Source organism: Mirounga leonina, unplaced genomic scaffold (assembly GCF_011800145.1).
Source record: "Mirounga leonina isolate KUSES-001 unplaced genomic scaffold, KU_Mleo_1.0 Mir_154, whole genome shotgun sequence".
Taxonomy (NCBI): domain Eukaryota; kingdom Metazoa; phylum Chordata; class Mammalia; order Carnivora; family Phocidae; genus Mirounga; species Mirounga leonina.
In genome coordinates this window covers 26,192,798-26,205,445 of record NW_023270389.1, presented here as the reverse complement: position 1 = coordinate 26,205,445, position 12,648 = coordinate 26,192,798, and the positions used below count along the sequence as shown (strand labels likewise).

General features: G+C 39.0%; 1 protein-coding gene across 5 annotated transcripts in view; it reads left to right on the top strand.

The window, feature by feature from the left end:
* The window catches only part of ZC3H11A (zinc finger CCCH-type containing 11A), a 42,257-nt gene that overhangs the window by 10,883 nt on the left and 18,726 nt on the right, over positions 1–12,648 (top strand). For all 5 annotated transcript variants that reach the window (XM_035010259.1, XM_035010256.1, XM_035010257.1 and 2 more), the window contains 3 exons: positions 3,833–4,031; positions 5,139–5,258; positions 12,319–12,442. In XM_035010259.1, coding sequence (XP_034866150.1) covers positions 3,978–4,031; positions 5,139–5,258; positions 12,319–12,442 — 298 coding nt within the window. In that variant the 5' untranslated portion in view covers positions 3,833–3,977. The remainder of the gene's footprint in view (positions 1–3,832; positions 4,032–5,138; positions 5,259–12,318; positions 12,443–12,648) is intronic.

Here is a 12,648-nt window from a genome sequence, read left to right as displayed (position 1 = left end):
GATTTATTTTTAAAGATTTTATTTATTTATTTGACAGAGACATAGCGAGAGAGGGAACACAGCAGGGGGAGTGGGAAAGGGAGAAGCAGGCTTTCCACTGAGCAAGGAGCCTGATGCGGCCGGCACTCAGTGCCAGGACCCTTGGATTCATGACCTGAGCCAAAGGCAGACACTTAACCCACTGAGCCACCCAAGTGTCCCTGATGAACCCCTTTTAATTTAAAGACTCAGGTTTATTCAGTTCAGGGAAATTTTGTTGTATTATTTTATTCTTATCTCTACCAATTTCATTCCTTTCTTTTAGAATTTCCATTGTATAGAAACTAAATCTCCTGGAATTATTTCCATCTTAAATACCTTTTCTCTTGTGTTGACATCTTTCTGCATTCTAAGAGATAGATATCCTGACAATATTTTAAAATTGAATTTTTGTGTTTTTCATCAGCTTATTCTTTTACTTGTATTGAAATCTCTTTTGGGTGGCTCAGTCAATTAAGCGACCAGCTCGATTTCAGCTCAGGTCATGATCTTGGGGTCCTGGGATCCATCCCCGCATTGGGTTCACTAAGCAGGGCTTCTGCTTTTCTCTCTCTCCCTCTTCCTCTGCCCCTCCCTCTGCACATACATGCACGCTCTCTCTAAATAATTTTTTAAAAAATCTCTTTGGGGGAAGAGGCTAGAAATTTGAGTTTTCTTATTTTTTGAACTTTCTTTTGTTTCCTCTCTTTTTCATAGCAGATACTCATTTGTATCAAGCTGTATCCTTTTGGGGCGGAGAGGGGCAGAGGAAGAGGGAGAGAGAATCTTAAGCAGGCTCCACACCCAGTGTGGTATCCAACGTCGGGCTTGATCTCACAACTCGGAGATCCTGACCTGAGCTGAAATTAAGAGTTGGACGCTTAACTGATTGAACCACCCAGGAGCCCCTCAGGTTGTATCCTTTAAAGCTTACTGAGAACATGGCAATTTTAAAGGAATTTATCCTTTTTCCTACATTAATTCAGGAGTGGGAGGGGAGAGGACCAATTACTCATCTTGGCTTCCTACTTTTGCTATTGAAAAGTATTCATACTTTCTTGGCATCATGAATACTTTTGTTTTTCCTTTTTAAAACTTAAATTTATCAGTGGGGGGGCACCTGGGTGGTTCAGTCAGTTAAGCAGCTAGCTGTCTTGAGCTCAGATTGTGATCTCGGGGTCCCGCGATCAAGCTCCGTGTCCGGCTCCCTGCTCAGCCATGAGCCTGCTTCTCCCTCTGCCCCTCCCTCGCGCACTCTGTCTCAAAATCTTTTTTAAAAAAATTTATCAGTATGCATCTTGGTTTTGAGTCTGCAAACTTGGGGTAGTAGCGATTACTGTCAATTTTTTTTTCCCTAAATCTCTGGGGAAGGGTTTTTTGGCCATTTTCTTGAATAACAGTTACATTCTCCCCCCCCCCCCCCCCACCCCATAGAAGGATAAAGAAGTTAAATGTTTAAAACAGATACATGAAGTTACTGTTCTGTTGAAACATTAGCAAGGCTGTGTCCATCTGCTCAGCATTCAGTCTTCATGCTCTGCCTACCTCTGAGGGAGTTTTGCAGAGCCTAATTTTTTTAAAATGCAAAACAACAACAAAAAACCCTAACATGCAATTCATGCTGTTTTGTTACTATTTCATAAGTACCATTTTGTTGTTTGATTAGTAAGTTGGGGGTTCCTGAAACAAGCACCAGTTTCATATTTGTTCTTTGGGATATTGTTTCAAAAATGAAATTGATCCCTAAGGCTTTTTTCCCCCTCCTTTCTAAAATATTTTTCTATTATAAAACTTTTCCATTCTCCTCTGATTAATACTTTTCCTTTTTGCATATGTGTCATTGTAATTATTTGAATATTCCTTAGAAACTTGATCCTGTTTCAGGCAGGTTTTCTGTTTTTTGAGGCAGTTTTTTTAATTACCTTTTGGTGTACCCTCCATTACAGAATGCATTCCTTGTGTTTGGGGTCAGGGGAATCCTACTAGTGGATCAGTGAGGTGCTATTAAAGGACTAGCCCTTGTCCCATTCTGTAGTGGATCAGTGATGGACAAGCCATTAAGGCAGACTTAAATTTTTTATTATATATTGTTGCCTTGTATTAGAAAATTGAATGTTATTATCAGCATAAAACAATAAATAGCCACCTATAATCCTACCAACCACTCTAGTAGTAACTGTTGCTAACATTTTGGTCTTGTTCTTCCAAACCCTGTTGCTTCATCTTCACCAGTGTTTAATGGTGTCAGTGTTCTGGATTTTGGCCATTCTAAAAGGAATTTGCAATTCCCTAATGATATACTATGTTGAGTATCTTTTCATACGTTTATTTACCATCTGTGTGTCTTATTTGATGAAGTGTCTGTTTAGATCTTTTGCCCATTCCTTAATTAATTTGTTTTCTTGTTGAGTTTTAAGTGTTCTTTGTATATTTTGGATACCAGTCCTTTATGAGTTATGTATTTTGCAAAGATTTTCTCCCAGTCTGGGACTTGTCGTTTCATTCTCTTAATAATGCTTCCACAGAAACCTCACCAGAAACTCCTCTAATGTTTTGATTTTCTAGTAGCAGTTTCTTCCAGGCTTTTTCTGTCAAGTGTCTCAAAACTCTTCTAGCCTCTACTGGTGACCTGATTCCAAAGCTTCTTCCACATTTTTAGATATTTTTTCAGCCATACCCATTTCCTGGTACCAGAATCTATAATATCCTGCATATTATCACATTGCTTGGATGTACCATAATTTTTTAAAACAGACCCCAGTTTCTGAACATTTAGGTGTCTGGATGTGTTTTCATTATTAGAAGCAAAGTGGTAGTGAACTTTCTTGTGTATTATTACCTTGCATATTGGTTGAATATTTACCTCAGGATAAATTCTAGAAATGAAATTGTGAGTCAGAGGGTATTGCAAATTTTAAAGGTTTTAGTATATGTTCAGTGGCAGACTCTTAATTCCTAACCTAGGTTGCTGACTTCAAGGCTGGTTCTTACTGTGGCCTGCCTTGCTTGGATTAGGGTTATTAGTGGGAGATCTGATTGAATTTAATTTAATTGATTTCAAGTTGTCAATCAGTGTTTCTGAAACCTGGTCTTCTGATGTACGAGTTTGCAGAAACCCTTTCCAAATTCTGGCATGTGCTGTTACTTCTGTGGAAGCTTTCTAGAACACTTCAGTGTGGGGGCCTGAGTGTAGCAAGGGCTGACGGTGGGGGCTGTTGGTGGTTTTTTGTAAGCACTGTTTTATGGGAAGAATCCCAAGGACGACTTCTGCTCCTTGGCCGTCTTCATTACATAAACTATTACATAAGCTAGTTCTACAGATGTATCCAGGGGTAATTGTTTCAATTATTCTAGTGAGACAGTTTTTCCCACCTACTTATAATTACATACTTTTGAAATAAAAATGCTTGTGAAAATATTGGAACTTTTGTCAGATGAAAAAGATCTAGTTTGTTGGCAATGTAGATTTAGCAAATACCCTGTGTAAAATAATGTAAGTCCCATTCATGACCTAAAATGTAGATCATTTATGGAGTTAGTGCTTATTTAATCTTATGTTGAAGCCATGTAACAAGCTCCATAGAGCATATGAAAGAAGGGCATGGCTGCCCTTAACAAAAGTTTTACATTATAAATGAGAATGTATAATGTTCACATAAGAATAAAATATTAATCAGGGTTCACAAAGCTCTGAATAGGCAAGTACATAATATAATTAAAATTTGGTTTTAACAATGTGCTCTCTGAGGTGATTTGGAAGAGGAAGTTGAAAGAATTTATCTGAAATACTTTAATTCATGTCTCCTCATTTTAGGATTGCATTTTAAAGACGATTTCTCTGATTGAGTTGTCTTTTGGAAGATTAAACCCATTTCAAGAGGACTTGGAGCTGGTCCTCGCCTTGAGGAAGCAGTGGCTTGTTTTCAAGAAGCCACTTCCAATCTAAGGATCTACCCAGCATGCCTAATCAAGGAGAAGACTGCTATTTTTTTTTCTATTCTACATGTACCAAAGTAAGAATTGGCATCTTTAAAATCAGTTCTTTCTGTAATTTCTCTAATGAGATTTGATAAGATTTTCCCAATATACTAAGTTTTTATGTTTTGTTTTGCTCAACCATTTATTATCTGCTACCATTTTCTTAGTAGAGAATAGTACTTCTAGGAGAATTCATTGTTCATCCTTTTTTCCTTTTCATGTATGTTCTTCATATTCTACAAAAGTGAAAAAGTCCACAGCATATAGTCATCATTCACTTATCTTATTGATAATAATTATCTGTTAATAATTAATAATTACCTATCAATAATTACCCCTGTTCAGGGTGCCTTTGATTCAAATTAGGAGCACTTTGGCCTGGCTTGTAAAGTTTGTTTTTATTTACTTTGTATTAAATGAATGGGTGGGTTGTATCGTACTTCTAGAAACTGTTGTGGGTTGAATTTGATTGTTTCTTCACATTTCCTGCTGAGTAATAAAGCCATTCTTCTAAATATGCTTTTGTAGCATTTTTGCTTTTTCTGTGTCAAAACTTCCTGTTTTTCTGCTTGATTCTTCTGCAGCCCCATTGGGAGATCTATCCACTTTTCCGTTCCTTTGTGACTAATTCTATAAATGTATATGTTGTTAGAAAAACTTCTGAAATAATTTCAGTGCCATGTTTAAAATGATCGGTTTTGAGCAAAGCTCTGAGCATATATAGCATTTTGTTTCAGATATTGTCATTGTAGAGGTATATAATGAAGCATGGAATTATACCTAAATCCTAATCTATTTGTGATTTTCCATCAAAAGCTAGTTACAAAAGTCAAGATGTATGAAATGGTTTTGAAGAACTATAAAATACACTTTTAAAGAGTACCACTTTTTTCAGCCCCATTTCCGCTTATGTCATTTATCTTGTGAAATCAAATGAAGGATACTGTCAAGAAATAGGTCATAGGAAATTATAAATTTGTTGACCTCAGGTTGTTCTTGTCTTCCACCTCAGTTTTCTACCTTGCCTGTCTGTCCTTATTCCTTTGTGTTTGTCTGGATGCCAGGAAGCTGTTAACAGTGCACACTTTACCTAGGATCTATTTTGGTACCACAGTTCTCTTCTGTATTCTTTTCATTTACAGGGTGACAGCTGTCCCTTCCGTCACTGTGAAGCTGCACTAGGAAATGAAACTGTTTGCACATTATGGCAAGAGGGGCGCTGTTTTCGACAGGTGTGCAGGTTTCGGCACATGGAGATTGATGTAAGTTTTTAGTTTGTGTTATAATAAGCAGTCTGGTGTTGTGATGGGCCAATAAAAAATATAGGGAGAAAGGGGCGCCTGGGTGGCTCAGTCGGTTAAGTATCCGACTCTTTTTTTTTTTTTTTAAGATTTTATTTATTTATTTGAGAGTGAGAATGAGAGAGCATGAGAGGGGGGAGGGTCAGAGGGAGAAGCAGACTCCCCGCTAAGCAGGGAGCCCGATGCGGGACTCGATCCCGGGACTCCAGGATCATGACCTGAGCCGAAGGCAGTCGCTTAACCAACTGAGCCACCCAGGCGCCCCAAGTATCCGACTCTTGATTTAGGCTCATGTCATGTTCTCAGGGTCATGAGCTCAATCCCCATGACGGGCTCTGCGCTGGGCATGGAGCCTGCTTAAGAAATGATACCTTATATATAATGTGCAGGTTACATTTTTTAATGATGTAGTGAAATTTTTGTTGTAATGCTCAATATCTTGATATTTTGGAGTATGAGTTGGTTTCATTTTCTGGGAGCCAGTTTGGTAATGTATCTAAAGTGTAAAAATGATATGTGTATCATTGGGGAGTATTTATATTTCTATATTTATTTTAAACAGTCTCAAACTTAGAGAAAACATGCAGGTACATTATAAAACATTTTTCTAAGCCACTTGGGAGTAAACTACATTCCCTGTCACTCCCAAATACATTCATGAATATTTCCTACAAAAAAGGACATTCTCGGGGTGCCTGGGTGACTCAGTCGTTAAGCGTCTGCCTTCGGCTCAGGTCATGATCCCAGGGTCCTGGGATCGAGCCCCACATCAGGCTCCCTGCTTGGTGGCGGGAAGCCTGCTTCTTGCTCTCCCACTCCCCCTGCTTGTGTTTCCTCTCTCGCTGTGTCTGTCTCTGTCAAATAAATAAAATCTTAAAAAAAAAAAAAAAGGTATTCTCCTAGATAACTGTAATACAACCATCAAAATTAGGAAGTTAACACTGATAGATTACCTTCATGTAATCCTCAGATCCCATTCATTACCAGTTATGTCCTTAATTGCAGAAGGAACGAGTCCAGAATGGACTGTCGGATATAGTCGTCATTGCTCTCTCATTCTCCTTCAATCTAAAACAGTTAGTCTTTCTTTACTTTTCATTTGCCTTGACACTTTTGGTAGTTATTGGACAGTTATTTTGTAGGATGTCCTTCAGTTTGGGTTTGTCTGGTGTTTCCTCATTACTAAGTTCAAGTTATGTACCTCTGGCAGGAATATCATAATTCTTCTCAGTGCACACCATTAGGTGGCACAGTTATACAATTTTAATTATCCCATTACTGGTGGTGTTAACTTTGATCACTTCGTTGAGGTGGTTTGTACCAAATTACTTCACTATACAGGTTTTCTTTTTGTAACTAATACGCATTTTGTGGAGAGGTACTTTGATACCCTGTCATTTCCCCATTTCTCACCAAATTTTCAGGTTTTTTCCACTTATTTATGTTTGCGAACTCATGGTTTCCTTTTTTATTCAGAGTGTGGTAGTCCATTACTATCATTTTTAATCCTCAGATTGACCCACATTTGCCCAGTAAGAGCTGTTCAAGCTGATTTTTGTGTCCTTTTGATATTTTCATCATTCTTTGAACACCTTTTTGCGTTCTGGCCTGACAAGATTTTTCAGGTTCATCGTATATTTTTCCTCCTCCAGTCCTGGAATCAGTTATTTCTCTAAGGAGCCCTGGATCCTTTTAGTGAAGAATGATATGTATAGAAATAAGATTTCAGCAGCTCCTGGAGTCTCACTGCTTCCAGGCCTACAGTGGACAGAACAAGAGTGTATAAATGGATTTACATACAAACATTTACATCATCATTTATTCTCTATGTCTGTGTATTGAAAATCATGAGTTCACATAGATGCTTTCAATTCACTGGCACTGTAGGGTTTAGGCTTCTCCTTTTATCTACTTGTAACTCTCTTCTCCAAAAGTGAGAAACTTGTCCTTAGTATCACTGATTCTATCAGTCCTCTTGTTGTGTAAGCCAATGTTGTATTCCCAGCCTCTTCCTTTCCCTCAGGCTCCGACATCACACATGAGGCTGCTCTTCTACAGGGACGTCTTTCTTACCTTGTTTTGGTTCCAGCAACCCTGTACCAGGCTTCTGTCCTTGCTCCACCATGAGGACTTCATCCTCACCATGCTTGGACCCCAGCATCCTACTCTGGACCCCTCTCCCCGTGAATGCCCTTTTTTCACCTTTGGACTCTGCTCCTCTGTGTGCGACAGCCCTCCCATGTGAGATGCTTACTTTTCTCACCCTGGAATGTGTTCCAGCTCTTTCTCACCCGGGAATATATTCCACCTCTGTACCAGGCCCCCACTTGGGAAGACCCTGCCTTCCTTACCCCGCTTAGTCATTGTTGCCCTTTCTAGGCTGACCCTCCATAAATATATGCTCCTCATTCTACGTTGGGATCTCTTCACAAAAGCTTTCCTCACCCTGCTCAGGCTCCAACACTGTGCCAGGCCAAGCTCCTACACAGATGTCCTCCCAACCCCTCATGATTTCTGACACCTAAGCCAGTTCCACCTTGTCACATGGTGCCTTCCTCATTCAGTCAGGCTCCAACACCCTGGTCTGGGCCATGTGCCCTTCCCTCTCCCAGCAGGAATGCCTACCTCTCATTTCTCAGCCTCACCTAATACCCTTGGACCAATTGCTTGAGGGAGGTGGGGAAGGAAGGAAGGGACTGACTGCAGTTTGTATGCCTGGGCTCATAGAGCTACTCCAGGTGGGCTGCAGATTAATGGCCTTTTAACTGCATTCTGTGCTGCCTATCTTCCAAAGAGCAGGGAATTCACTGAATAAATTCAGAGGAATTCTCTGCAGCTTTTGAAAATTCAAATTGTTATATTGTTGGCAGAGTATAATTTGGCACAACTCCCTAGAAGGTATGTCAGGGTCTCTAAGAACATCTACATTGAGAGATTCCCTAGAATCTCCTGAGACTCAGCATATAGCTATATTCATGGCTAAGATTTATTACAGTGAGGGGCCCCTGAGTGGCACAGTCAGTTGAGCATCTGACTCTTGGTTTTGGCTCAGGTTGTGATCTCAGGGTCGTAAGATCGAGCCCCATGTCTGGCTTCGAGCTCAGCAGGGAGTCTGCTTGAGATTCTCTGTCTCTCTCCCGCTGGTGCTCACTCTCCCTCTCTCTAAAATAAATAAATAAATATTTAAAAAATTTTATTACAGTGATGGGGAGATAACACTGTCTGATCATAAGAGGAAAAAAGACCTAGAGTCTGGAGGAATCCATGTGTGGATTGCTTTTATGATCTCCCTCCCACGAGGGTTCACAAAGAGTACACACTTCCCCCAGCAATGAAAATGCAGCACTGTATGTGGGATGTCTCGGCCTAAGGAAGCCCAGTAGAGACTCAAACATCCACGGGTTTTAATAGGGCTGGTCACATAAGCACCCTCTACCTATCATATACCAAAACTCTAGACTCCCAGAAGGATGGCCGGTGTTCAGCACAAGACATATTATTTGCACAGTCTAGGCACTGTAATCAGTTAACAGACTAGGAACATTCCAAGGGCCAACTTTGCAAGCTGGGTATCTAAGGTAGCAGTCTTAGGGCTGCTCAGTTAACTCTTTTTTTGCACAGTCTTACTTGGCTACATTTTTCAAAAATACTATATGCTTTTCCTACCTTTGTCTCATCTTTGCCCTTACGTGCAAAAGCAGATATATACAGAATTACTCATTGTAGCATAATTTATAATAATAAAATATGTGAAATAACCTTCATTTAAAACAGATTTGCTACATTCATACAGCGAAGTGCTGGGTAGCTGTTAAAAATTTTTTAAAGGGCAACTTTATTGGTATGGAAAGATGAGGCTATATTGTCAGTGAAGAAGGGAGGGGCAGAAGAAGGTGCGTAATATGCTCTCATTTGTGTAAAAAAAGGAGAAGAATTTGTTTTTCATTTGCATGTGTATTTTTTTACTCTGGGAGCATAAAGGAGAAACTTGACAACAGTGGCTGAGGGAGTGGGGACAGGAATGGAAAGGAGCCTTTTTTACTGTAACTCCTTCTGTTTACAGTTGATTTTCATTATTCATGAGTTCCATGTTTGCAAATTTGCCTACTCGCTAAAATTTATTCGTAACCCCCAAATCAGTACTTGCAGTGCTTTCACGGGCCATCTGCAGACATGTGCGGAGCACTGAGAAATTTGAGTCGCCTGACTTACACACCCCCGGCTGAGATCAGACAAGGTGACACCCTGCTGCCTTGTTTCAGTTCTCATACTATAAGCAGGTGTCCTTTTTGTGGTCTGTTTAATGCCATCTTTTTTGCATTTTGTCCTTTTCTGTCTTTTTTGTGGCTGATTAAAATGGCCCCCGAGTGAGATGCTGAAGTGCCATGTAATGTCCCTAAATGCAAGAAAGCTCTTACGTGCCTTATGTAGAAAATACATGTATTAGATAAGCTTCATTCAGTTGTGAATTACAGTGCTCTTGGCCTTAGAGTTCAGTATTAAGGAATATATATTAAATGAGGTGTCTTTAAACACAAACATACATATAACCAGTTTATGTATTGATTGATGAAAATGTGACAGAAACTTGCAGGAACCTGACTCTAACTCTGTATTTCCCTTAGGAGCAGAGTGGTTCAGTATTGGATAATTTAGTATTCATGGTGACCTCATAAACATAACTACTTCAGATAGTGAGAATCAGCTATATATCTTTGGACCATGTGCTGTATTCAACCTTTTGAACATTTAAAGAAATGATTCTATAGGAGAGTGTTATTATGGAGGATGTGTTGCCAAGTGAAAAATATGCAATTATTTGGAATACCTTTCTTTTAAGTGTACATGTAGGCATTTAAAATTTTTTTTCTTTCTTTTTTTTTTTTTAAATAGTAAGCTCTATGCCCAGCATGGGGCTTGAACTCATGACCCCGAGATCAAGAGTCGCATGCTCTGCCAATTGAGCCAGCCAGGCACACCTATAATTTTTTTTTTTTTACGTCCAAGAATTCTATACTCAAGTGATTCTCTTTGGGTAATAGCATGGCAGGCATTTATTACCATTTTCCAAGTGGTTTTCATTATTTGTGCATTACTTTTCATTTAGAAACAAAATCCAGTAAGTGGATTTTTAAAAGGGAAATTTTATTGATATGGAAAGATTAGGAGATTTTGTCAGTGAAATACGACACTGACAATAAATATCATGTGACTCCTGTATGTAGAGGATTCTATTACAGAAGTCATTCAGTAATTTGAAAACTGCTTCCAGGAAAGAAATAAAAACTTAAGCAAAGACAGACCCAGAAGCAAGAAAGATTGGCATTAGGTTCTGCCTTGAGGAAGGAGTAATTGAATAATTGTTGTAATTTTTATCTAAAAAAAACAGTGGTAGCTATTATTACATTTAACCTTTTGGGTGTGCCAGGAGACCAGTTCTTTGAAAGGTAAAGGAATTTGCTGTACTTTTTAAAAATAGGTGATCATACATGTGGCAGTAAACTCAGGACATAAATTTTGTGAATACCTTTTTTTTTTTACCAAACCTCCTTTCAGAGATGTTGAGCTAATTTACATTTCCATTATCAGTACATGATACTGTTTGGTTCTTCCACATCCCTACTGACACGGTGTACTATCAAGTGTTCAGTCTCTCAATATAATAGATTTTCATCTTTGCCCTTTTTGATACATTTGAGGATTTTTTTGTGATTTTTTTTGTAATGCTGCTATGCTTTCCTAGAATTTTAAACCTCAGCTTGCTTATGATGAGAGATCCAGCATAATCCAACAGATCCAAATCTGTCTTCGCCCTTTGTCCCTTGATTGTCACTATCCACTGCCTCCAAGCTAGTCACTATCCTGACTATTCTACCATAGACAAATTTTGCCTGCTTTGATCTCCCCATCAGTGGAATCACACAGTGTGCACTCTTTTGGTTTCTTCCTTCTGCACTGTCCTGTTAAGCACAGGGATGGTTTATTCCTTCTCAGTACTGAATAACATGCTATTGTACGAATAAACTACAATGTATTTATCCATTCTGGTATTGATGTACATTTGGGTTTACATTTTGGAGCTATTATAAATAGTATTGTTTTCAACCATTCTTTATACACATCTAATGTATAGAACTAATGTATGTATTTCTGCTGGACATATGCCCTATGATCCAGCAGTTTATTCTAAGTGTGAGGGTATCTTTTTCCTCATTTCCCTTCATAAGAGTGAGGTAGCTTGGGAAGGAAAAGTACCATCCTTAGTGTGTTATTTGTGCCTTACTTTGAGAAGTCACGAAAGGGAAAATTTTCCTCAAAGCTGTGAGCTCTCAGTTTTAAATAAACTACAGTTTATTGAGTCCTTTTTATGTGCTAAGTGTTTCATATACATTATTTCATTTAATCCTCACAAGAAACCAAGTAGATAGCTCCTGTTACTGCCATTTTATGGCTGAAGAAACTAAGGCTGAGAGGCATTAAATTATTTGTCCAACCTCACATGGCCATAACGTAATGTTATCTTTGGTTCTAAAATCTTAACTAATGCATTGTCCTGCTTTTCTAAATTAAATATAGGCATTTAGGGGTTCCAACACAGTACATGAGCTACTCCCTACTCCCTTCATCTCTCCCTCAAGCATGGAGTGTCACTTTCAGCAACCCCTCTTCCTCCTGCTCACGGTCAGTTCACATGCCTCCGAGTTTTGAAGCCTGAATGAACTTCATTCAGAAAACAAATTATCAGGGGCGCCTGGGTGGCTCAGTCGCTTAAGCATCTGCCTTCAACTCAGGTCATGATCCCAAGGTCCTGGGATCGAGCCCCACATCGGGCTCCCTGCTCAGCGGGAAGCCTGCTTCTTGCTCTCCCACTCCCCCTGCTTGTGTTCCCTCTCTCGCTGTCTCTCTCTCTCTGTCAAATAAATAAATTAATTTAAAAAAAAAAAAGAAAAACAAATGACCAAATTAATACAGGTCACACCTCATTTTTTATTTGAAAACAATGTGTTTTTTCTTCCTATAGAAAAAACGTAGTGAGATTCCTTGTTACTGGGAAAATCAGCCAATGGGATGTCAGAAACTAAACTGCGCTTTCCATCACAATAGAGGACGTTATGTTGATGGCCTTTTCCTACCTCCAAGCAAAAGTGAGTTGTGTTTTTAATTTTAAAAGAATAGTTACAATTTAAGAACACCTATGTACACTGTACAGAGTACTTTACATACATTGCCATTTAGTCTTGGGAGAGAGTAGTTTTATTTCCACTTTACAGATGAGGGAACTGAACTTTTAATTTTAAAGGTTAAATGACTTGTACATAGTCATAGTCATAAACAAGTTAAGTATCACAGT